The sequence below is a fragment of the Pleurodeles waltl genome, chromosome 3_1 (assembly GCF_031143425.1).
Source record: "Pleurodeles waltl isolate 20211129_DDA chromosome 3_1, aPleWal1.hap1.20221129, whole genome shotgun sequence".
Taxonomy (NCBI): Eukaryota; Metazoa; Chordata; class Amphibia; order Caudata; family Salamandridae; genus Pleurodeles; species Pleurodeles waltl.
This window is the reverse complement of record NC_090440.1, coordinates 1393232838-1393258941: the sequence shown is the minus strand read 5'-3', so window position 1 is coordinate 1393258941 and position 26104 is coordinate 1393232838. Positions and strand designations below refer to the sequence as shown.

The 26104-nt window shown below is 44.1% G+C and overlaps 1 protein-coding gene across 18 annotated transcripts in view; it reads right to left on the bottom strand.

Moving 5' to 3' along the window:
- The window catches only part of PUM1 (pumilio RNA binding family member 1), an 859012-nt gene that overhangs the window by 614081 nt on the left and 218827 nt on the right, over positions 1-26104 (bottom strand). For all 18 annotated transcript variants that reach the window (XM_069224905.1, XM_069224910.1, XM_069224908.1 and 15 more), the window contains one exon: positions 13194-13375. In XM_069224905.1, the coding sequence (XP_069081006.1) occupies positions 13194-13375 (182 nt within the window). The remainder of the gene's footprint in view (positions 1-13193; positions 13376-26104) is intronic.

The window sequence follows — 26104 nt, the reverse complement described above, 5'->3', positions numbered from 1 at the left end:
ACCAAGGTTGCCTTGCCCATGTTGGTGCTATTAGTATGAGTTTGAGTTTGTTTTGACTCAGCTTGTTTACTAGATATGGAAGGAGTGGGAGAGGGGGAAAAGCGTAAGCAAATATCCCTGACCAACTCACCCATAACGCATTGCCCTGAGACTGATCTTGTGGGTACCTGGATGCAACGTTTTGGCATTTTGCGTTTTCCTTTGTTGCAAATAGATCTATTTGTGGCGTTCCCCAACTTTGGAAGTAAGTATTCAGTATTTGGGGGTGAATCTCCCATTCGTGGATCTGTTGGTGATCCCGAGAAAGATTGTCTGCTAGCTGGTTCTGAATTCCTGGAATAAATTGTGCTATTAGGCGAATGTGGTTGTGAATCGCCCAATGCCATATTTTCTGTGCCAGGAGACACAACTGTGTTGAGTGTGTGCCTCCCTGTTTGTTTAGGTAATACATTGTTGTCATGTTGTCTGTTTTGACAAGGATGTGTTTGTAGCTTATTATGGGTTGAAATGCTTTGAGCGCTAGAAATACTGCCAATAGTTCTAAGTGATTTATGTGAAAGTGTTTTTGGTGAGTGTCCCATTGTCCTTGGATGCTGTACTGATTGAGGTGTGCTCCCCACCCTGTCATGGAGGCATCTGTTGTTATTACGTATTGTGGCACTGGGTCTTGGAAAGGCCGCCCCTGGTTTAAATTTATACTGTTCCACCATTGAAGCGAGGTGTATGTTTGGCGGTCTACCAACACCAGATCTAGAATTTGACCCTGTGCCTGTGACCACTGTGATGCTAGGCACTGTTGTAAGGGCCGCATGTGCAACCTTGCATTTGGGACAATGGCTATGCATGAGGACATCATGCCTAGGAGTTTCATTACCTTTTTGACTTGTATTTTTTTGATTTGGATACATGGCCTGTATTACATTGTGAAATGCCTGAACCCTTTGTGGGCTTGGTGTGGCAATCCCTTTTGCTGTGTTGATTGTCGCTCCTAAGTATTGCTGTGTTTGACGCGGCAGAAGGTGTGACTTTGTGTAGTTGATTGAGAAACCTAGTTTGTGGAGGGTTTGTATGACATACTTTGTGTGTTGTGAACACCGTTCTAGCGTGTTTGTTTTGATTAACCAATCGTCTAGGTACGGGAACACATGTATTTGCTGCCTTCTGATATGTGCAGCTACGACTGCTAGGCATTTTGTAAAAACTCTTGGTGCAGTTGTTATTCCGAACGGCAACCCCTTGAATTGGTAGTGTACTCCTTGGAATACAAACCTTAAGTACTTTCTGTGTGAAGGATGAATCGGTATATGGAAATATGCATCCTTTAGGTCTAGTGTTGTCATGTAGTCTTGTTGTTTGAGCAGTGGGATTACGTCTTGTAATGTCACCATGTGAAAGTGATCTGATTTGATGTAGGTATTTAATGTTCTGAGATCTAATATAGGTCTCAGATTCTTGTCTTTTTTGGGTATGAGAAAGTACAGAGAGTAAACTCCTGTTCCTTTCTGTTGGTTTGGTACTAATTCTATTGCTTCTTTTTGTAGCAACGCCTGAACTTCTAGTCCTAGAAGATCTATATGTTGTTTTGACATATTGTGTGTTTTCGGTGGGACGTTTGGAGGGAATTTGAGAAATTCTATGCAATAACCATGCTGGATAATTGCCAGGACCCAAGTATCTGTTGTTATTTCCTCCCAATGTTTGTAAAACTTGCTTAGTCTCACCCCCACAGGTGTTGTGTGTTGGGGATGTGTGACTTGTAAGTCACTGCTTATTTTGAGGAGTTTTGGGACTTTGGAACTTTCCTCTATTTTTTTGGAACTGTCCCCCTCTATATTGTCCCCGAAAACTTCCACGCAGATATTGTCTCTGATAAGTGGGCCTTGTTTGTGAGGTCGTGGGTTCTGTGCTTTGCCCTCGAAACCCCCCTCGAAACTGTGTTTTTCGAAATGTGCCTCTGCTCTGTGGGGAGTAGAGTGCGCCCATGCCTTTGGTCGTGTCAGTGTCCTTCTTAAGTTTTTCGATAGCAGTGTCCACCTCCGGCCCAAACAACTGCTGTCCGTTAAATGGCATATTGAGCACAGCTTGCTGTATTTCTGGTTTAAATCCTGATGTACGCTGCCATGCATGTCTCCTTATTGTCACTGCTGTGTTGACAGTTCTAGCAGCTGTGTCTGCAGCATCCATAGCTGACCGTATCTGGATTGTTGGAGATACTCTGTCCTTCTTCAACTACTTGCTGTGCTCTTTTGGGGAACTCCTTGGGCAAATGTTCTATTAAATGTGGCATTTCGTCCCAATGAGCCCTATCATATCTGGCGAACAAAGCCTGTGAATTTGCAATACGCCACTGGTTTGCTGCCTGTGCCGCCACCCTTTTGCCTGCTGCGTCGAATTTGCGACTTTCCTTATCTGGAGGTGGTACATCTCCTGAAGTATGTGAGTTTGCTCTTTTGCGAGCTGCCCCTACCACAACTGAGTCCGGTGTTAGCTGTTGTGTGATGTACACGGGGTCTGTTGGTGGCGGTTTATATTTTTTCTCCACTCTTGGAGTAATGGTCCTTCCTTTTACAGGCTCCTGAAACACTTGTTTGGAGTGTTTGAGCATCCCAGGTGGCATGGGAAGACTCTGGTACTGGCTGTGTGTGGACGACAGTGTATTAAATAGGAAGAAGTCTTCAATGGGCTCTGCATGTAGGCTGACATTATGAAATGCCGCTGCCCTCGACACCACTTGTGCGTAGGCTGTACTATCTTCTGGTGGCGACGGTCTAGCTGGATAACAGTCAGGACTATTATCTGACAATGGTGCATCATAAAGGTCCAATGTGTCAGGGTCATCTTGACTCATCCCTGTGTGGGTCGGGGATTGCATCCTAGGTGGAGTGGCTACCGGTGATGGTTGCGGAGAGCATTGTGGAGATGGTGGCGGGGTTACTTGTTTAGCCACCTTTGCCTGTGGCTGCTTGTCTTTCTCCTGGTAGGAGGGAGAGTGCTGATCTTTCCCATTTCTTTTTGGATGTGGAGCAGTCTTTGGGTGTAGTCCGGCTCCATTGCCTCTAATTCCTGTCCAAATGTATGTTTTTTCATTTGTGAGGACAGTCCTTGTTCCTCTGTGTAGGAACTTGATTTCGGTTCCGAAGCCGGATGTTTCTGTATCGAAACCTTTTCGGCTACTTTTTTCGGTTCCGACGAAACCTTTTTTGTTTTCGGCGTCGTGGTCTCTCAGTGCCGACTCATTTCGGTGCCGCTGTCTCGGTGCCGAACCTGCTCGGAGCCACTATCTCGAGCCCGAGATTGCTGTGTGGCGGTATCTCGACCGGAGTCGGATGACTTCGCCACCAGAGTGCCCTTTTTCGGTGCCGATGATCGGTCACCTATTCTTCGGGTTAAGCCATGGCCTGTTGGCGGTGGCGTCCCCTGGGCTTTTGTTGTCTTCTCGTGAGTTTTATGTTTCGACGTCTTACTCGCGGTTTTCGGCGTTTCTTCAGGATCGAGCTCGTCCGAGTCCGATTCATGGATGGAAAAGCTTTCTTCTTCCTCCTGGAAACGCCCTTGTCCTGTCGGCGCCGACGCCATCTGCAGTCTTCTTGCTCTTCGGTCTCTTAATGTCTTCCTCGACCGAAACGCTCGACAGGCTTCACAGGAATCCTCCTTGTGCTCTGGTGACAGACACAAGTTACAGACCAGATGCTGATCTGTATATGGATACTTGTTATGGCATTTTGGGCAGAAGCGGAATGGGGTCCGTTCCATCAGCCTTGAAGAGACACGTGGCCGGGCCGACCAGGCCCTGACGAGGGGGATCGAAAAAACCCCGAAGGGCCACCGGAGCTCTTCAAAAGTCGGTGTTGATCTGTTATAACTAACCCGATACCGAACGCAAACAATACCGACGATTTTTCCGAGATTCTAACTAACTTTCCGACCCGAAACACGGAGCGAAAAGGAACACGTCCGAACCCGATGGCGGAAAAAAAACAATCTAAGATGGAGTCGACGCCCATGCGCAATGGAGCCGAAATGGGAGGAGTCCCTCGATCTTGTGACTCGAAAAGACTTCTTCGAAGAAAAACAACTTGTAACACTCCGAGCCCAACACCAGATGGCAGGATGTGCACAGCATGTGTATCTGCAGCTACACATGCCACCGAACATATATACATACATATACATATGTCAAACCAAGGCCCTTTCAGGGATAGAGTGACGCATAAATTATGCAAAACACAAAGGAGAACTCTGGGAAGTTCCCAATTTTAGGTGGAGAGCTGCTCTAGTAAGGAGCACCCTGCAACACCAGCGACACTCTAGATTTGCTCACCTCAAATGTCTGCTTATCTAGCAAAGTCTTTAAGCATAGGATTAGCACAGTGCTATACTCGCCGAGCTAGATAGTGACAAAGTCTTTTGCCATTTGTACAGCAAAATCTTTAAGCATAGGATTGACATAGTGTCATCCTTGCCGAGCTGTAAAAAGACAAAAGCCATTTACCACTCCAGGCACAGTATTACAGCTTTGGACTGGTCAAATACCATCCAAGCCAACCTGGAATGAGTAAAGCATAAAACTTAAAGATTTTGCTGTACAAATGGCAAAAGACTTTGTCACTATCTAGCTCGGCGAGGATAGCACTGTGCTAATCCTATGCTTAAAGACTTTGCTAGATAAGCAGACATTTGAGGTGAGCAAATCTAGAGTGTCGCTGGTGTTGCAGGGTGCTCCTTACTAGAGCAGCTCTCCACCTAAAATTGGGAACTTCCCAGAGATCTCCTTTGTGTTTTGCATACATATACATATACACACATACATAAATATATATGTATCCATGTACATGCAAGGGTATGTTTCAGGAACTTCAGGACTCAAGGTTTCTACTATAAAAGTTACTGTCTTGTGATAATCCACTGAAAAGTGCGAAATGGGATCTAGTCAATAAGGCAGAAAAGAGAGACAATAATATAATGAAACAACCTTGAGATGAAATGTGTGTTTAATCAGATGGGGCCCAGACTCACCATCAAGACAAAGGTCCACCTACTGTAGCTGATTGTGCAGCTTTATGTTCTTTCAGAGGCATGTCTCCAAATCATAGGGGTCCACTTTCAAGTGTGTTTAAGAGACAGTTCACATTATTACACAAGGCTAGCTTAGGTACCAACTACACATTTTGAAGAGAAACAGAAATTCATCATTAGGTTAGGACCTACTCTGGCGTTCTATTGGGTACCTATCTTAAGGACCTGCATGTCAAACAGTCACACGCGAAATAATTCAGTGTAATGAGGATCCACAGGTAAAGAAGCACATCTCAACATAGTGTTCACAAGTTCACAATAGGAACTGGACTTTAGGGATAGCAACCAATCTATACTCCAAGTTTTAACTCCAGATCCATATGGAATTAGATGGGATAGAATGGTGCTTCTATGGAACTGGATCCACTGAGAAGGCAAAAGTCCATCTGGGCCTGTGGAAGTTGGTGAGAAGGACATTCTCATGAGGCATGCATGCTCACAATCCCAATTGTAGAAAGTCCCTTTCTGTCAGGGAATAAGTTCTAAAATATGGCCGGAATGGAAATATTGAGATTCATGCGGAACAATGGAATAACTTTGGAGAAAACATGAGGGCGATTTCAAGGATATCCTGCTGCAATGGAACACAGAATACATTTCCTCATCACAAATGGCCTGGAACTCAATACGACTTATAGCCAAAGGTATAGCTACCAAGAACGGCACTTTCCAAGGTAAGTGATAGAGGTTTGATTTACACAATGGTGCAAAAAGGGCAGCAATTTTGACAGAGGAATGACAACCAAGGAGGAGTGGACCTTCCCAATGGGGACTTGGGGGATGAGCGAGAGGATTATAGATTTCTAAGGCACTCCACAAGAAGGACTATAAATATCTATTCTAAGGACCTCTGTACTCACTGAAGATATTCATGCACTGAACAGCAAACAGTTATTGGTTGACATTTCTTTTAGTTTACTGCCCTTCTGAAATGTCACAGTTTGCACTGACCAGCCAACTTATTGGTTCTGAATTTTTGATTCCATAACAATACCAGATTGTTCTGAATTATTTTAACGCACATTAAAAACTACCTACACGTATTGTCCAACAGGCTGAATTGCAGCATGTTTTTATTATGAATTTATAAATTGGTAAAAACTACAAAGCCGTGATAAAGACTGCATAATAGATTTAATTTGTAGCATTTAACTCATTTAGGATTAAGATGCCCAATTTGTGTTCTTAGCTAGAAAGCTGTGAAGGGAATTGATCCACCTGCATTCAGGCCTAATGTCTTCTAAAAGTTTTGGCATGTTTTGTAAAACATAACCAGCTGGCTGTTCTTTATGCCCTACACAGGTTATCACCACCATTCCCAGTTGTAAACATACAGCCAACAGAAATTTTGGATGTAATAACCAAGGTTAGTGTGTGCTTCATTCAGCAGGTTTGGCCTTCGAGCACAAACAATTTATTGAGAAGATGACCATACTGACATACCTATTCTTGAATTAACTGCCTCTCGCACATTACTTACAACAGCAGTCCCCCTCCCTTTTCTACCAGAAGAGCTGCTTTATAACAATGAAAAACATTCTAAGCTACTAACAATTATCATCTGAGGTACAAAAGTGAACACAGACAATTAAATCAGTGGCCACCCCACCCAGGAATATAAGTAGTGACTACCAATGTGTAACTGGCAAAGTCATAAAACATTTTATCAGTGTGTAGTACTTTAATACAACTAATTGAATAATATCTGCAACTGTCTGCAAGTCTCCTAGTGTGCCAAATAAATTGCCTCAGTGAGTAATCTTTCTAAATTAACTTATCAGATAAGAGCTTCTGCTTCAAATTTGCACCTTACAACCAGCACTCCTACACTCAACCTTCGTCAGCTACCAATGGCATTTTCTTTAGCATCAGGGCCTGCAATACATCCAATAACTGTAGATCTTTGCTCCACGGTCACTAGTCATATTGCATGTTCTGCAGCTAAGCAGCACTGCTTCCAGCATGTTCTGGCTTGGGGGAAGTGCTGGTCAGGTCCAGACCCTCAGAATGACATAAAGGGGCCATGTTCACAGGTACCTTGCTAGCAACCTGTGAGCTACTGTTAGCTTCCAATCTGTTCACTGGAGAGCCCAGATTTAAGGAAGCCTCACCAGGCACAAAACAAACAGTCATTGTGTGTGTGATTGCGCATTTCTGCTTTTAGAGTTTTGAACTCTTGCACAAACTATTTTATTGAATGGAGAAAGCTCAATGCTTAGAAAGTCCAGGTGGCTACTTGCAAATTTGGTAAGAAACGGGCACACACTAACAAATACAAGAAAATAAGGAAAAATTGCTGCACGCACCAGTACTACATCACAATGATGGAAGAACATCCACCAAAGAAACCAACTTAAAGCTTTATGTAATTTGGTACGCTGGGAAAATGGTTGAAAACGAAACTTAAAAGGATTAGTCCTGGCACATTGATAAACCTGCGTAAAGAATTTGTTGTCCAGAGATTTTCATTTTTGGTTTGTGTTTTTGGATCACTAGAGAAGCAACTTAGGTTGGGTAGACATTGCTTATTCGGACCAATGTTTTCTGGCCAACATTTTTAAACATCATAGGTCTGTTGCAGTGATGATGTAAGAATTCAGGAACCATGAGACCTATATTCTTCATTTTGGAGCCAAAACATAGGTTTTGGGGGTCAAGCAGTCTTACAGAGACAAAAAACAACTCCTCAGAGCAACCATTTCATCATTTTCCAAAATGGCAGCTCTATAATGATATGTTTTAGCCATCATATTGGTAATTTGTTTTACTATTGTTTGTTTCAGGTTTTCTGTTTATTCAAGTTTGTAAACATGAGCAAAGCAATGGTAGAAGAGGATCATTCCCTCCTGGCAGAGTGTTCCTAACTACAAAATCTGAGGACTACTTCAACAAAAAGATGTGTCATATGCCAAACTAATCTGAAAGAAAAGCTATCAACAACTATGGCTGGAGAGAAGAGAATTCAAGTAGGCTTAGAGAGACAAAAAATAACTCCTCAGAGCAACCTCACCCACGCTCACAACGCACTGCACAACACCGGACCAGAATACCTCAACAGACAACTCTCCTTCTACACCCCGACCCGTCATCTCCGCTCCGCCGACCTAGCCCTTGCAACCATTCCCATGCATCCACAGAACTACAACCGGCAGTAGATCATTCTCGCACCTCGCCGCCAAAACTTGGAACACACTTCCCACCCACCTGTGCTAAACCAATACCTCCTTACCTTCAGAAAACTTCTCAAGACCTGGCTGTTCGAGCAGTAACCGCACCCTCCACTCCCCCTGCCCACCTCCGCTGCGCCTTGCAATTCCAAGTTACTTTAACACAAAAGGATTTACAATTGCTGCTCTTGATAATTTTGATTTGAAAGACAGCTCTTCTATGCCTGGAACATCAAGCACTGCCATGGTGATATTTCATGGCTGTACCTACGAAGTAGTTGTTGGAAAACAAGCTGTGTCAACTGTAGGGATAAACAAATCTGCAAACTTCTAACCCAAATGCCTTGCTACCATGTGCAAAATCACTACAAGTCATCAACACGTCCCAGTCTAACAGACATTTTGTGGTGAAAGAGAGTAAAGGTTCAATGCTGTGGCTCCAGATATGAAACTGGAACAGATGATAAAGAGATTACAGAAAAGCACCAAGGGAACTGTTGGTCGGGCATGTAAAAGTGAATATGTTGCCCAATGGCAGCTAGATGCTGCAACCAAACCAGTGAAGAACAAACTCGTACAAGAGCTTGAAAAACCTTTCACCTGAAGAACTTCAATTCAAAGTTGTCCTCATTGAAAACTGCTGTTGTTATGGACTATATGTCACAAATGCGGAAGGTCATGATTTCATCCATGCAAAACTTCGGAGAGGTCATTCAGACTGTTCTACAGATATCAAATCAATGAGCACCTTGCAAGAATTACACATTGTCTGACAGTTACCTTGAACTCTGTCAAATAATAAAAAAGAATCAAACAAATGTCTACAAGTGGAACAATTGATCATACCTGCACCAAAAATTTGAAACCTATACCTGTGCAACTTGATAAATTCTGATCAACATCAAACAAGATGAACTTGGAGATGTTAGGCACCAAAACACTGCTGATGTTTCAGTAATAACTGAAATTCCAATTACTGCAAGTGGGATGATCTTGAGGGAGGTCAATGAGGAGTTGGTGCCTATAAAGAGATATTAAAAAAAGAATGGGCCATATTTTTCAAGACCTTAACAGCAAACTGGAGGAAGTTGACCTTCACGTTGTGCCAGCTGTTGCGTGGGCTGTTCAAAATGGTTCCATTCGAGTCACTGTATTGTCAAAGTCAAATGACACGTTATTATTGGGTTACTCAGATAGGTTGCGATGTTCATAAGTTAAGTATTGTCTGAGCTATGGATACATTATGGAACAGTTGAGAAAAGACACTTAATCCCACTTCATGGTCTGTACAAGAAACTTTACCCGGAGATAACGAGTGTTCATATCAAGGCACATATTGTCACGGGTGTTGACACAATGAGCAAAATGGAACAAAGCTTGGAGCTTTAACTGCTGAACCTGTGAAGTTTCTAAACGGATTTGCTGAGACAGAAGAAAGTGACTTTAAAAACATAGAAAAATACCTTGCGCCTATGTGGAAAACTAGTTCTGACTGACAATTTGACCGGTTCAAGAGATCAGTCCCAGTAACTGACCTTCCAGCGCCATCATTCTGTGAGTGAACACAATAAAAGAGCTTTCTTCTTGATCAGAAGATCTGTAAATGTTTTGGATCATGCATTTGTAGAGAATTTGGCTGGGAAGATATTGATGGGGTGCTAAAACCTAAAAAAATTCTAAAGCCTCTAACAGAGATTACACGTAAATGTACTTGCAAACCTGTGCTACCAAAAGACGTCCCTGATAACATGCTCTTCTCAAATGTTCAGAATTCTGCTAATGAACCCACAAGCGACTGCCTAAACAAAGTGAACTATGAAAATGTTTCTAAAACAGGAGTGATAAAAAATTTTTTTTGTTCATATCCAGATCATAAACCTTGTTAGGTGTATAGATAAAAGGATTAAATACCTTTATTTGTTTCATTTCTGTGTGTGTCTCTTCTTCCTCTATTACAGCCACCATTTTGGAAAATGGCAGAAGGGTTGCTCTGAGGAGTTATTTTCTGCCTCTACAAGACTACTTGACCATAAAAACATATGTTTTGACACCAAAATGAAGTATATAGGTCTCGTTGTTCCTGAAACATTACATCATCACTACAACACATCCGCTGTTTTTAAAAATGTCGTCCGGAAAAAAACGGGCCCAGATTAGCAATGTCTACCCACTTTAAATTGCTTCTCTAATGATCCAAAACCATATCAAAAATTAAAATCTCAGGATCTTTTTTTTTTTACTTTTTTTTAAAGGAGGTGTGTAAGGAAATGCCTCCTTGGCATGGTTACCCCCTGACTTTTTGCCTTTGCTGATGCTAAGTTTTGATTTGAAAGTGTGCTGAGGCCTGCTAACCAGGCCCCAGCACCAGTGTTCTTTCCCTAACCTGTACTTTTGTTTACACAATTGGCACACCCTGGCATCCAGGTAAGTCCCTTGTAACTGGTACCCCTGTACCAAGGGCCCTGATGCCAGGGAAGGTCTCTAAGGGCTGCAGCATGTCTTATGCCACCCTGGGGACCCCTCACTCAGCACAGACACACTGCTTGCCAGCTTGTGTGTGCTAGTGGGGATAAAACGACTAAGTCAACATGGCACTCCCCTCAGGGTGCCATGCCAACCTCACACTGCCTATGCAGTATAGATAAGTCACCCCTCTAGCAGGCCTTACAGCCCTAAGGCAGGGTGCACTATACCATAGGTGAGGGCATAAGTGCAGGAGCACTATGCCCCTACAGTGTCTAAGCAAAACCTTAGACATTGTAAGTGCAGGGTAGCCATAAGAGTATATGGTCTGGGAGTCTGTCATACACGAACTCCACAGCACCATAATGGCTACACTGAAAACTGGGAAGTTTGGTATCAAACTTATCAGCACAATAAATGCACACTGATGCCAGTGTACATTTTATCGTAACATACACCCCAGAGGGCACCTTAGAGATGCCCCCTGAAACCTTAACCGGACTACCCGTGTAGGCTAACTGGTTTTAGCAGCCTGCCACACACCAGACATGTTGCTGGCCACATGGGGAGAGTGCCTTTGTCACTCTGTGGCTAGTAACAAAGCCTGCACTGGGTGGAGATGCTTATCACCTCCCCCTGCAGGAACTGTAACACCTGGCAGTGAGCCTTAAAGGCTCACCCCCTTTGTTACAGCACCCCAGGGCACTCCAGCTAGTGGAGTTGCCCGCCCCCTCCGGTCACGGCCCCACTTTTGGCGGCAAGGCCGGAGGAGATAATGAGAAAAACAAGGAGGAGTCACTGGCCAGTCAGGACAGCCCCTATGGTGTCCTGAGCTGAGGTGACTGACTTTTAGAAATCCTCCGGCTTGCAGATGGAGGATTCCCCCAATAGGATTAGGGATGTGCCCCCTCCCCTCAGGGAGGAGGCACCAAGAGGGTGTATTGTATTGTATTGTAATCGTATTTATATAGCGCTTACTACCCCTGACGAGGCGTCGAATCGCTTTTCGATGAGTAGCACGCCACTCCAGAACCCAACAAGAATTAGTGATGGAGGTGTAGCCACCCTCAGGGCTAGTAGCCATTGGCTACTAACCCCCCAGACCTAATCACACCCCTAAATTCAGTATTTAGGGGCTCCCCAGAACCTAGGAACTCAGATTTCTGCAACCTAAGAAGAAGAGGACTGCTGAGCTGAAAAACGCTGCAGAGAAGACGGAGACACCAACTGCTTTGACCCCAGCTCTACCGGCCTGTCTCCCCACTTCTAAAGACACTGCTCCAGCGACTCTTTCCACAGGGACCAGTGACCTCTGAAGCCTCAGAGGACTGCCCTGCATCTAGAAGGAACAAGAACTCCCGAGGACAGCGGCTCTGTTCACCAAAGACTGCAACTTTGCAACAAAGAAGAAACTTTGAAACACGCGTTTCCCACCGTAAGCGTGAGACTTGGCACTCTGCACCCGACGCCCCCGGCTCGACTTGTGGAGAACAATCACTTCAGGGAGGACTCCCCGGCGACTGCGAGACCGTGAGTAGCCAAAGTTGACCCCCCCCTGAGCCCCCACAGCGACGCCTGCAGAGGGAATCCAGAGGCTCCCCCTGACCGTGACTGCCTGCTTCAAAGACCCGACACCTGGTAAAGGCACTGCATCCGCAGCCCCCAGGACCTGAAGGATCCGACCTCCAGTGCAGGAGCGACCCCCAGGTGGCCCTCTCCCTTGCCCAGGTGATGGCTGCCCCGAGGAGCCGCCCCCTTGCCTGATCGCTGAAGAGACACCTTGGTCTCCCATTGCTTTCTATTGAAAACCAGACGCTTGTTTGCACACTGCACCCGGCCGCTGAGGGTGTACTTTCTGTGTGGACTTGTGTGTGTCCCCCCCCCCTGTGCCCTACAAAAACCCCCCTGGTCTGCCCTCCGAAGACGCGGGTACTTATCTGCTGGCAGACTGGAACCAGGGCACCCCCTTCCCCATTGAAGCCTATGCGTTTTGGGCACCACTTTGACCTCTGCACCTGACCTGCCCTGAGCTGCTGGTGTGGTAACTTTGGGGTTGCTCTGAACCCCCAACGGTGGGCTACCTTGGACCCAAACTTGAACCCCGTAGGTGGTTTACTTACCTGCAAAAACTAACAAACACTTACCTCCCCCAGGAACTGAAAATATATTTTTCTATACAAAAACCTATTGGCCTGGAATTGTCTGAATGTGTGTTCCTCATTTATTGCCTGTGTGTGTACAACAAATGCTTAACACTACTCCTTTGATAAGCCTACTGCTCGACCACACTACCACAAAATAGAGCATTAGAATTATCTCTTTTTGCCACTATCTTACCTCTAAGGGGAACCCTTGGACTCTGTGCATACTATTCCTTACTTTGAAATAGTGCATACAGAGCCAACTTCCTACAAGGTGTTTCAGAGGGCTGGGATTACATGGTCCAGAGCAGGTCAATCACTAACTTCCATACTGAATCATACTTACAAAGCGTCCTTTCCGGTGACAGGAGTCTCCAGGTGAAGAACTTAGGACATATTCCACCATGCTGACACCCAATCCTCCGCTTTCCGATCGTGGAGACAGCACAGAGTTGATCTCACTGTTAACATGGAACCCCTGATGACCAGCTCGTCTTTGAACCATGATTGGCTGGGAAACCGAATGATCTACAGAAACACGTACAAAAAAAATTCAAAGTAATTAAAAGATAGCAAAACAGTAGTCAACTTTGTTCTAAAGTAATCAAGGGAATATGTGGCAAACCTCAATCAAAACATATGATGCAGCATTTTGCACACCACCACTCCACCATCTAGCAGTAGCGACAATATAGGGTGCAATGCTTCACTAGCTTTCAATACTAATGTTGTGCATCAACCCACAGAAATTCCTTCTAATTCTAACTCAATCTGTATAGCAATGAAGACCAAAAAAAAACATCACCACAAGCTCCAAAACACTGTATAAAAGGTAACAATGTAAGTATTTACTGATCTGGATGGAGCACATTAGATGCACAACAAAGTAAATAAAAGATATCTAATGCCAAAATACATAACTGAATCCTCAAACAAGCATTTAATATTTTTCGCGACAATCTATACACAGGGTGTTCTTTCATGTCAAACTGTGGAGACAATGGGTAAGAAGCGAAGCTGTCCAGAAAGCTGAATCTTTGGCTTTGCAGGGGCAGCTTGAGAACATCCTCACTGTTAGAGAACTAATTATCCTGTAAAGGGAAAACATGTTTTTCAATGTCAGATCTCCCTCTGCCCTCTAAGCAGCCATCAATTTAACAGTGGCCATTTCTGCTGAGTGAAGAAAGTAACTGACTTCAGAAGGTTCATTTCCAAGGCAGAAGAGGTGTGATGGTTGCATCATCCAGTTTGTCCAGATCTGGTATTGATGAAGACTACTCTCCTTTATCAAACAATTCAATTGTCTAGCAATGAGTAGGCATGTATGGTTTGTCACTGTGAAAGTAATTTCACTCCCAACATTTCCCTTTTGCTATGACTCCTCTGAATGGAAGCCAAAGAACTGGCCGTATTTCTCACAATGCGCTGGGATGGTAAAGCCACCGATAGGATGTACCGTTGTGTCCACCTACCCTGACTGACCAAATTAGTGTATGTTACAGTTTCTTTATTTTTCAACCTCAGCTTCATGCTAATCTAGTATAAGCGCCTGGACCTACCCTTGACATGGCCTAGTGCTGGACTTGAAGGGGCGCACACACACAAGTGCATTTATACTCACTGGTTCTCTTCCTCACTAACATTTGCACTTAATGACTCTGAGCCCTGGTGCAACTTGATCTGCTTAACCATTGATAAGCTACACTCCTGACACTCTTACACTTCCTCTCACAACCTCCAATCACTCGTTTTAACATGCTTATGCTCCTTCATTCACTGTCTTTTTCATATTCATACACTCTCATACTCCGATTCACTCACTTTCATTCTCAAACACACATGCTTTCACTCAACCCCATTTACTCTCAATCGCTCACCAGCACACTCGCAAACATACACACAGTAAAATAAAGTTTTATTTACTTACCTTGTTTACTTAACTGGCAACTCGGAGGCTCCATGACAGGAGCAGAGCAAGAATCTGCTGCTGGGCATTGGCACCAGCAGGTCACGATTCCCAACGAAGAACCAGACGGAGCAGCAAGAGCAGACTGAAAAGGAGACGACCCATCTCAATCCCTCACAGCTTCTTGATAGTACTACAAGCACAGCCCTATAAGAAGATGGGAAGGTCTCGAGAACCCTGCTACTGTATGTGGCTTTTCACTGCCTTCAGGGATGCACTGAAGGACGCCCTGACAGACACATTTTAGCTGACCTACTGTGCTGCCCAAGGCATGGCCGTATGTAAGCTAAATAAAATGGATTGTGCCTATGTCAGAAGACCATAGTTCAAATATGGCTCTTAGACATGTGCAATCCAGACATTTGAAACAACACTAAGGATGAGGTGGCTGAGGCATTCTCCAGCCAGTCATCAGGAGCCTGGAGACAAGGCAGAGAAGGCTGACCTATGCACTTGGCAGTGTTCATAATAACAATAAACTGGTGTTAGGATGAACACTGTTAAATTGAAACATGAACAGGGGTTCAATAGGAGGCAGGGGCTGTGCCCTGAAGCTCCTGATAAAGAGCCGCTGCTGAACAGAGAACTCTGGTTTACCAATATTTGAACAAGAATCCTGGCACAGAAATGCTGTGCATGTGAATGAATAAAGTCGTGTGAGAAGCATTATATCACAAAGACTCCTGCTTAACCTGTATTCCCTAAATTACACTCATTTAAAAAAATGGAAAATTACCTATGCCTAGCAAATTTATTAAAACATACCGATTTCCTTATTTGCCAATTACATATGATGCTTTCACTTTGTTATAACATTTAAATGTATTTCCCAGTACATGAAGAACAAGACTTAACTGGCAATATCTATCATTACACAATTTATTACTCACAAACCCGGAACATTAACACTTCATATGCATACCATTCAGACAAATCAAGCATACTCCTGACACTCACTCGCAGAGCCCCAACCCTCCTTTCATGGCCCATAACAGATCATCATTCATACCATCCACAGTTGTTAGGTCATAGTTTAGAAGACTTCACGATACAGTCAACACACGCTGTGGTTAAATTCCATTATGACACATTCTTCAGGACTCCCTTAGTTTCAACAAAATTCAAGCAGCTTCAAGGACTTGTGCAAATCCATTTTTTTTATTATAGCCACCATTTTCGCCTCCAGTCTTTTTTTTTTTTTTTTTGGGCAGTAACACTCTAGAGTTTGTTGCTTGCTGTCAAGGTTCAGCATCAATCTTCTCTTAAACATCGAAGTATCTTTCGCCTCCAACTCCCTGTCCTTCAACTTCTCTTGATCGCCCTTTGGCATTGAAGAGGTTTCTGAGGTGTTGCCTCCAGCGTTCTCATTGAATTGGACCTATGGGTCTCTTTCCATTTCTGCTACCCTTTGTTCATTGCATTTCGGTGCTTTGGGGGTTCTTCAAGGACTCAGACTATTTTTTATAGCTGTGCCCCACCACATGTATGTGGGGTTAACTGTCAGAATTTCTTGGCCAGATCCTCCCATCGAAGCCTTCCTTGCTGCATTAGGTCTCTCAATTGCAATAACTTTCCTCAGTATCAGAGCCTTCTCCTTGTGCAAGCTTGGTCTCTGCGAAATTCTCCTCCTCCTTGCTGGATACACCAATGTCACTATGTGATTTTGATGTGACTGCATCGTCTCATACTGTGCCTATGTGGCTTATGTCTAACTTTTAACATTTTTGGCTCAAATTAGAAGCCTCACCACCCTTGGCATTGTGGCCTTTTGGCAAGCACACGCTGCAAACTTAGTGAAAATACTATTATGGAAACTTGTGGTGGCAAAGACAAAATCTAAATGGAGCATCCTCCATCTCCCCAAAGGACCCTGTTACCTTGATGCACATAGTCCCTAAATGCATGGTTGTTTTTAATAACTCCTTCAATGGAAAATCGATCCTAATTATGTTTTCTTCAGTGTCTCAATGTTTTCTTCCTTCCTTTTCCTCACAGTTTTTATTCAATCTGTTGATAAAACTTTCTGAACGTTGGAGCTCTTGAATCCTGCTTCTACACCCAATGGTTGAAACAGAATTTGAAGACCGCAGCCATGCACAGGGGCATCCTCCGCCTAAGTCAATGACTTGTCATTTTTTGGTCATCACTGATGCCCCCATGTATTGTGTAGTACTCTGCCTCTTTGTAGAATAAAGCACTTTTAAGAGAAGCACATGACTGGAAAACCACAATATTGATCTGCTCGGTGTGGTGAGTTCTGTGCCACCTGTACCCACACACTAACATCCTTAAGAAGCCTGTGACTGCTCGCCAATGCTAAAACTGAGTAAAGTGAGGAAAGAGTTTTACTTGGCCTTGTTTTTCAGAGCCATAGAAGGACACACAACAAAACACTGGGTGCAAATAACCCTAGACTCCACTGCCAGAATCTGGAAAATGGCAGCAATCAGGGTGAGATTCTACATACTCCAGGGTCAACTTACATCAACAGAGCAATATAGCCAACCTTAAGACCCTAAGGTCTACACATAAGAAATGTGGGTACAAGATTGAGAGGAGCAGACCTTGACACCATATGCTTAGATCGGAGGGACCTTTGCATGGATAGAGGTGATAGCACCCAGAAGCAAGAAGGGTGTCATTTTAAGCTATCTAAGAAGCCAGGCAGAGGAATGAAAGGAAGGGCAGAAAAGGATATAGATTTATAGGAGGGTAACATCACAAACCCAGGGAGGGAACGCTGTGGGATCAAGATCTTTGGAATATGGCCCCTATTCTGCCCCTCACTGGTGTTACGAGATGGGGTTCTAGTAGTGCCATCACTAGCTTGAGGAGCTTGCTTCTCCGGAGGGTTGTGCCTTTCTCTAACCCAACAGGGATGCTGCGAAGTTGTGGGGAGTTTCACTGAAGCATTGTTGTTTGCTGTGACCCTGCATGCTGCGGTGTTGAGGTTTGGAAGCTCCCTTTTCATGTTGGGTCTTCTGATGGACGAGGTTTCATGGGTGGTTTCAGAACTGTAGTGCTCCCATGGCCTTCACCGTCTCATCCTTTTTAATATACTGCAGCTCCACTACTGCTCCAAACAGGTGTTCCCCACTAATAAAAGGGTGTTGAGATTGGTCTGCACCTACCTCATTTTTTAAACCTGACACCTGTAGCCAACTGTGGCTCCTCAGGTTTGTCCCTGTGACCAGCTGCCATATGTCAGATCTGCAGCGTCCAGGGCAGATTTCACACAATTATAAGCAACAGCATTTCCCTCTCCTATAAAGAAGGCCACCCTTTTCTAGTATTGCTCTGAGAGGTTGGTTCATTAGTTACCCACTGTCTCCCTTGCTGGCGATGACATTTGGGCATTATAAAGACCACGTACAGGTTATATTGTAATGGAGCTACTTTAGCTATTCACACACACATCATTTTAGCCTAGGCCTGCAGCTTGTGCCCTTTCACTTTGAGACATGCATTTGTATTTTTCTATATTTTTTAGCTGAAGCCTTCTTTTAGTGGAGACGTTTTTATTATTTTATTAGCATGTCCAGACTTCTGCAATGCTTTTCTCTGCACAACACTCTCATGACATGCTCTATTCAGGGTTGCATGTAACAAAGCTACAAATTATTGCTGGTAAAAAGCATTCATCATGTCCCCAACTCTAATACACAGATATATATGTGGTGTCAAATCAGGGCAGTTCTCAGAACACCAGATTATTATTATTATTATTTTTTAAATAAAACACCTCACTGCCCCCACACGATAGAGGGGAATTCCAACCAGTTGCCATTGTACATTCCATCACCTTTGCAAGTTTCTGCTGAGAACTGACGCAGTCTCTCCCTCCATGCAGGAGAATTGGCGGGAGGCCAACAGACTTCTTTACCTACAATCACAGGAATGAGGCTTTCCCAGGCAGGGGGTGGGGGTCCTGTAAGGCGGATTAGAGTTTACATTGCCATGCTCTTGAAAGGAATCTTAGCAGTGCAGGTAGGGATTTTTAGAAACTAAGTTGCGATATTATGGTGGGACTTTTCTTATGTTTCACATTCATCTTTTACTCTTGGGTACTGGTGAGGTGCTGCTAGCTGGTGGAAGGGTTAGGCCGACAGCTATCACAAGGCCCAGATTCAAGCTCAGTCCCCCAGTGTTACTCTAATGAGTCTTTACGACAATATCTTCTGCTCAACGTGGTCAGGGATGTGCAGAGACAGACATTCCATCAAATCAATCCAACTTAAAAGCAGAGTAGTAAGTCTTGAGGTAACACCAACAGACCGTTAGTGCCTCTACCAGTCGCAGGTGATACATTGAAGAGGATGGGTACTGAAATAGACATTGTTGTATCACACGACACACCCACAGCATCAAGCAACAAATAGATCTTGGTTGTAGTGGATCATGGCACCAGTTATCATGATGATGTACCTTTGAGAAGCACAACAGCAGAGATGGCAATTAGAGTTCTCGGAGGGAACGTTTATGGGATAAATATCTAAAAACATTGGTTTCGGACCAAATAACTAATTTCATCTCCTCTTACAAGCTGGAGTGTCATGGTGTATCATCCAGAAACCAAAGAGTTAGTTAAGAGGTTTAATATGTCCCTTCCATAGCAGATATCCTGATATGCTGATACCCAAACAGAAAGATGTGCCACCGTAACATCTGGTGGCATAGCAAGCCAAAAGGGCAAGAACCTCTAAAAGAAGAAGCTGCACAATATAGTGTCCTCAAAACTGACTTCCCACCCATTTTTGGGAAGCTCTAAGTTTGGTCAGCCATAATAAGGCTATTAGTATTCTTTCTTACTTTAAATGCCAGTGACTTGATAAGATAGACTCTTAAGCACAAGCTCTGATACAAAAAGCCCATGAAAAGCTATCCAAACCCAATTTGCATGAGCTGCACCTGCTTAAACACAACATGATTGTCACTACTACACATCACCAAATAGACCCAACATGGACCCTAAAGCAGTTTCTCCAAACACTGCAACAAGACTGGAAAGCTGTCCCACTGGCTGTGTTGTTATGATGACGCTGATAATGTTAGACACAAATCTGACCAATGGTCTCAGACTGGTTCACAGATGCCTGTAACGGCTTTAACTACTATAATACTTATACTACATGCGTGCTTAAGACCCGGGATTCCCCCAACAGAATTTCGGTAGGGCATTTATTTTACTTTTTCATGCAGGCGAGTACCTAGATAGCGAAGTAAATTCAGGTGCTGTGACTAACGCTACAAGTCAACTTGAAACATACAAAACCCAAGGCTTTAACCACTTCTAAAGAGAATTCTTCAAGGTCTGCTGCCACTTAGTTGCCAAAACCATAAAGCAATCTCTGCTTTTCTCAAAGTCTATAGAAGTTTTGATGGACAAACTACTTGAGGCCACCATTTCAATATTATTTAGACATCTCTTGTAGGCTGATTTCACTCATTAATAAGGAATCCAAGTTTCTCACTAAATTCCTGTCCAATCAGCGCCTGCCGGTGATTCATACTTTAATGAATTTTGATCAAACCAGCTTCATGGTGCAAAGATCCAAAAGGCACAATATACAGAGTCAATAATGCCATTGTGCCGTCTCACTTGCTAAAAGGCCTCTTTGGTGGTGGTGGACACGGAGAAGGCACTTGATAGGCTTGATTGGACTATCTGTTGCTCGTCTACACTGCTTGAATTGCCATGAAAAACGTAAGGCCCTATATCCAGCTCATGTACATTAAAGTCACTGCCAGGGTCCAGGTCAATGGGGTCTGGTCCAAGTCCATCCAGATCAATAGGGGCAACGACCCAAGCTGTCCCTTGGCCCCACTTCTTTTCGCATTGGCCATCAAACCCTTGGTAGAGTGGATTGGTGACAACATACCATTTACAGGTTTTTAATGGACTTCAGAGATAAATGAAAGGTTATGGCTCTATGTGAACAATCTTCTATTTCTATCAAACCAGAGGGTGTCAGGTCCAAGGGTAATGCAAAAACTGACTGACTTTCGTCTGAACTCTGGGCTCTGTTTTAACTGTGACCAATCCCAATTTCATATAATGAGCCAACATGGTGGGACTCATTCTGATCCCCCTTTGTGGGCTATCTTTTAATCATGTATAATACTGCATGTGCAGGACACCCCTGGCGGACCGAAACCAGGGGAAAATGTCCCAGAACCACACCGGAGGACTTAATGCCTTCTCTGGTTCCTCAGGCTACGGACTAGCCCTGTAACATCACCTGTGATACTTGATGACCAGTGGGAGGGGCTGAGGGTGAAGGAAGGAAGACTAGTGCCCACCATTATAATTTAATAAAAGGTGGTGCCTCCCACATGAGTGGTCAAGGTGGGCGATGCACTTGACAGGACCTGAGCGCCCAAGAGGTCAGAGCCAAGCTGATTGGAAAGAGCAGCGCCCTGGAGAAGAGGACCGACTATGACAAGCGAGTCAGAGGAAAGGGGAGGGGGATCAAGGGTCCAAAACACAGCATTGTCTCCCTCTTAAGTCGTTCGGTGGGGTCTGGGGGCGATGACAGTGAATGGGCTAGAGGACTTGACTTCCTCACGCTGCTCAAGCCGTACATTCCTTAGGTCACTGGATACTGCAAGTGGACTGGGCAGAGTGGGTCTCATGACAATGCTCATGTGGGCTGCCTCTTCTTCTGTATTCGGGGGTAAATGGGTGTCTTGAACCCCTCCCGGGTGCAACAGTGAGGAGGGGAAGCACTAGACATTAAACCCACCCCATAAAATCCACAAACGTTACAGCGTGTGCTGCTTGTCACAGGAGGAGAGTGGATGGTGCTAGTGGGCTGGGGTATTCCTAGAAATGACCCCTCACCCCCTGGGAAATCCCTCCCTTGCATAGCCTGTTTCAGAAGATATGGCCTCCGTGCTCTTTAGGGGGCCATGGAACTCAGATGGGAGAGGCGCGCAAAGGCTAGGGCCCCAAATCGCAGGTGAGGATGGACAGATATACAGCAGCCCCAACATTTCCACCCACTGTAGGCCTTGATGGTGCGACCACTCCACAGTCAGAGTACTGCTGCTACGTTCATGATCCTTCAAGAAGTACAGGCCTCCCGACTTGCTGTGGAAACTAAGAGAAGTGGGAGCTGATGCTTCTCTTCTGTACCAAGACCTCAGGAATGGGTCAAGGAGAGTATAAAAGTTGAAGGCTGGGTCACTGCTCTGGAGGAGGATATGAAATCCCGATGAACCAACAGGCAAATCTTAACAGCAACTACCAAAAATTCTGGAACAATCAACAGAAAATGTTGAAAATCGATCCAGGTGCACAACCTGAGGTTTGTTGGCTTCCCAGGAGTCAGCTGGCATCTCTGCAAAGGTTACATTCCTTGAAGACTGGATTGTCTCCTGAATACCTGTCAGAGCCCGTCTTCTTGGTTTGGAATAGAACAGGCACATTGGGCATGTACACATAAGCCTCCCAAAGGAACACCAATGTGATCCTTTGTTGCCCATATTTTTAAATTTTCTTGACAGAGATGTGATATTAAGGTAGAGAGCTACTCCTACCAGGTTTTTAGTATAAAGATCTTGTCAGACTACCCCAGACATTTTCAAATTTAACAGAAGTCAATTGAAGCAGTGAAATGGAAACTCTGAACTGAACCTCACCTACATGCTACCTGTTTCAGGCCTGACACTGGGTCATTCATGATTCCAAGTCACTTTTTTGGCATAGCAGAGTCAGGGTGGTATTAGCTACCCAGAAGAGACCACTGAAGCGATGTGCCATCACCCTATCATCTGCAGGGGATGTTCACATTGGCACACCTAAAGGTGGCATACCTCAGTCTGGTAGAGAAAGGACTCTATCCCAGGCTGGTTGAAAGAAACCAGTGTGGTCCAGTGACCATTCTGGTACTGACATCAGTCAACCCTGTAGATATTACAGGGACTCCGAAATATCCCAATACGTTGAGGGGTATGGAGAGGAAAACCAGTCTCCCAGACCAAACCCTGGATCTCCCTCTGAAAGAGTGTGTGGGGGACAGGATGAGAACACTGACTAATTGAGACGACAACCCATGCCTGTGCAGACTTGGACAATGCGTATTGTTTACCTCAGATCAGAATGGATTGATGAATCAATCACAACAATTTCTATCTTACTAGGAAATGAATCTTGGAGGATGCTGACACCCCTCACAAACACAATTAATTCCACTCTTTACATTGTTTGTTTAATGTTTAAGTTGCTCCCTGTAGACTGAGACAGCGTTCAAGCAGTAACCTTTCTGAAAGGAGGGGGTGTATTGGGGCGGGGAGGGGGTTGAAGAACAACTGAAGTTCCTGGTACACTAGGTTATGCTTACGACGTTCACCTGCACATGAGCACACACATTGAATTGGAATGGTGCATGGGGTACAGATATAGGTTCCCATCCTGTTTGGATGCACTCCCAAGCTGATAGCACATGACGAGGTAAAACTGCTGTGAAAACACCATCTTGGAAAGTTAACCGCCCAGCCAATAGAATAAAAGAGGTGTGGTTTCCAGTACCTCTGCAGACAGGCCCCTGTTGTGGCCTCTTGCAGGACACACATCTACTGGGTTCATACTGTAGATGTCTCCCGACAGTTTTACAAAGGGCTCTAGATGGGTGGGAATGCTCATGAGAGGAAGCCCTGCCCCCGGGTGTTGAATTCAATAAAATATCTACTTGTCCATGGGACAAGTTGTTCCTTAACTCCACTTGTCCCTTTGGTGACATGTAGTGCGGCAACAAATAATGGCAGTAATTTCTATGTAAGAGCTCTTATAATAGCCTCTCTGATTATGCCAGGGTTAATACTGTAGTAGGGCTTGATTAATAGCAACGTCAAGCCCTACTATAGCAATTTCCTTATTTTGCCACCTTTCCACCGATCTACATACTGAGGCTGGAGAAAGCAGTAGGCAATAGTTCCAGGGCTGCAATGTCCGAGTCTCTGCAAACCTACTAACTTGCATGTTTTAAGGATTTTCACCAGATCTTCTCTAATTTTTTACCCATACAGAGAAAGGTTGGAAATTTACTCCTGACAAGGACAGAAGTAGACGTTCTTCCAGGTTTGGGAAAAAAGTGATTAGAGGGAAAGTGAATTTGTAAACGATCAATACATTTTCACATGAGCAAATCTACACATGCACATTTGCTCGTGCTAAAATACATTTCACAAATATTTCATAGGAGTACGATTTCTTGGACTACTTCTGTAAATTCTTGGGAATTCATGAAAAGCCACTATTTCAAAGACATGCCATGTGTGCCCTTTTGTGACTAAGAATTGGGCCCCTAATTAGTTCTGGTGTTAACCAATACATTTTGTTTTTATTAAAAATCTATTTGCTGTCTTCACTGTGAGCATTCTGCTCTTCCACAAGGAGCATTTTAGCAGACAAAAGTAGTTTGTTCTGTGCCAGGAACTGTGACAATGTGTGCTTTTTGAGAGCCCAAAAAACTTTTTTTTTCTTTTTTTATTTGTTAAGTTTTTGCCAATGTTAGTTACAATGGTGAGGGCCTGGAAGCTCCCACAACAATAATGTATCACAACAGTCATGTCAAAACAAGAAATGCATTGACAAAACCAAGTCAGACAGCCCATGTCAGATCGATTGGCTATGCCAGTGCTGGTTTATTTTCATGTTTCCCATAATCTGGATGAAAATGGTTTCACTGATTATCCATTATGAATGTTTCATGTAAATACTAGTGTGCACCAACACATTTTACAAAGTGATTCTTCAAAGAAATAGTACCTAAAATTTCACAGTTTTAGCATTTTATTTTGAAAGCAAAGAATTATCACTCTTGCTTACAAAACTCCTGTACACATTTGCAGCTAATCAGAGCATTCTAGAAGCATTATACATAACTTCATATTGTTAACTTTTCAAACAAGTGTACACTTTTTTTTTTACTGGAACCACTGTCAGTAGTGCAGTGTGATCCTACAACACTTATTTAAAGCGCTCACACTAATATTAAAGGCTTTGCATTAATGAACCATAAAGACAAGTATGAACAGCATTAACATATGGACACAAATATTACCTCAAGACAGTTCCCCTTCCCTATCAATGGGCAGCCTAAGGGTTTGTGCTGGAGGGGTTGGGCACTTGACCCAAGGACAAAATAAACATGAAAATTTGTTGTCCTTGACCACAGAAAATGTGTCCTGGTCATCGGGTTATAGGAATTCCACACCCCTGAAGGGAGTCCCGTCATTTGATCCCGGGTGCATTTGCAGATAAGTGACACTTGAAGGAGGGAGGAATTTAAGAGTATATCCTACCAAGCATTAAAAAAAAAAAAAAGTCGTGCAAAAACATAAGTTGTATGAGGTGGGGGACAAATCAGGCTTCCCTTTGACCAGGCTTGGCAAAGGGATGAGGACTCACGATGGATGGGCAAAATTCGTCAGGAAGATGTGTAGAGGCTTCACATTGATCACACAGTAGTCCAAGAATTTGCCATTACTACCAACAGCTAGACAAGGAGCATCGGGCTTATCTCCTCCCTTGATATTGCCAAATTCCTACATGAGCTGCATCTCCCGACCATTACTAGGGAAGACAATATGGCGCTGGAAGAGGAATTCTCATTGTCAGGAAAACTATTGCCAGTGTTATGTTCTTCCCTCAGCAAAAACAATTCCCCTTTTCATTGTACCCACATTGGTTGCAGCGGCATCCTCACTCCCACTGGCTCTTGCGGAGGCTTTTCTTAGAACTAGCTTCTTCAGGTTTTACTGCCACTCAAGATGGTGGCCGCAAATACTTGTGAGGTCAGCGCTCTAGTGTTTCTAAATTAGTCTTGTGCTGAAGCTTCAGTCCAGCTGTTTCTCTCTGGGAGCCCTGCACTTCAAGTTTCATCCTGAGTTGAATGAGCGATGTTCCTGAGGCCCTTCGTTTCATAGAGAATTCATCCAGTTTTGAGTAATTAATTCTTTGTCTTGTTACGGTGTGCAAATACATAGCAACTTTGATACCCAGATTATTACCCCCCATGATAACAGAGAGTGCCTCAGCAGATGACCAGTCACTAATGTCGTATGTCCAACCCCCTTCCATGGATAATATTAAAAAGAAGATTCCTGAAATTAAATCAGGCTCCCCTCTGGATCCGTGTCCTCCTTCCATTTTTCACTTGGTTCCAGATTTAATGGCACGGATGTTGGTCCCCATTTACCAAGAGGTAGCTATGTCTGGGGAGTACCCATCTATCTGGAAAGAAACAATAGTAGTACCCCTCAAGAAAAAACCAGAGGGGGATAATCAG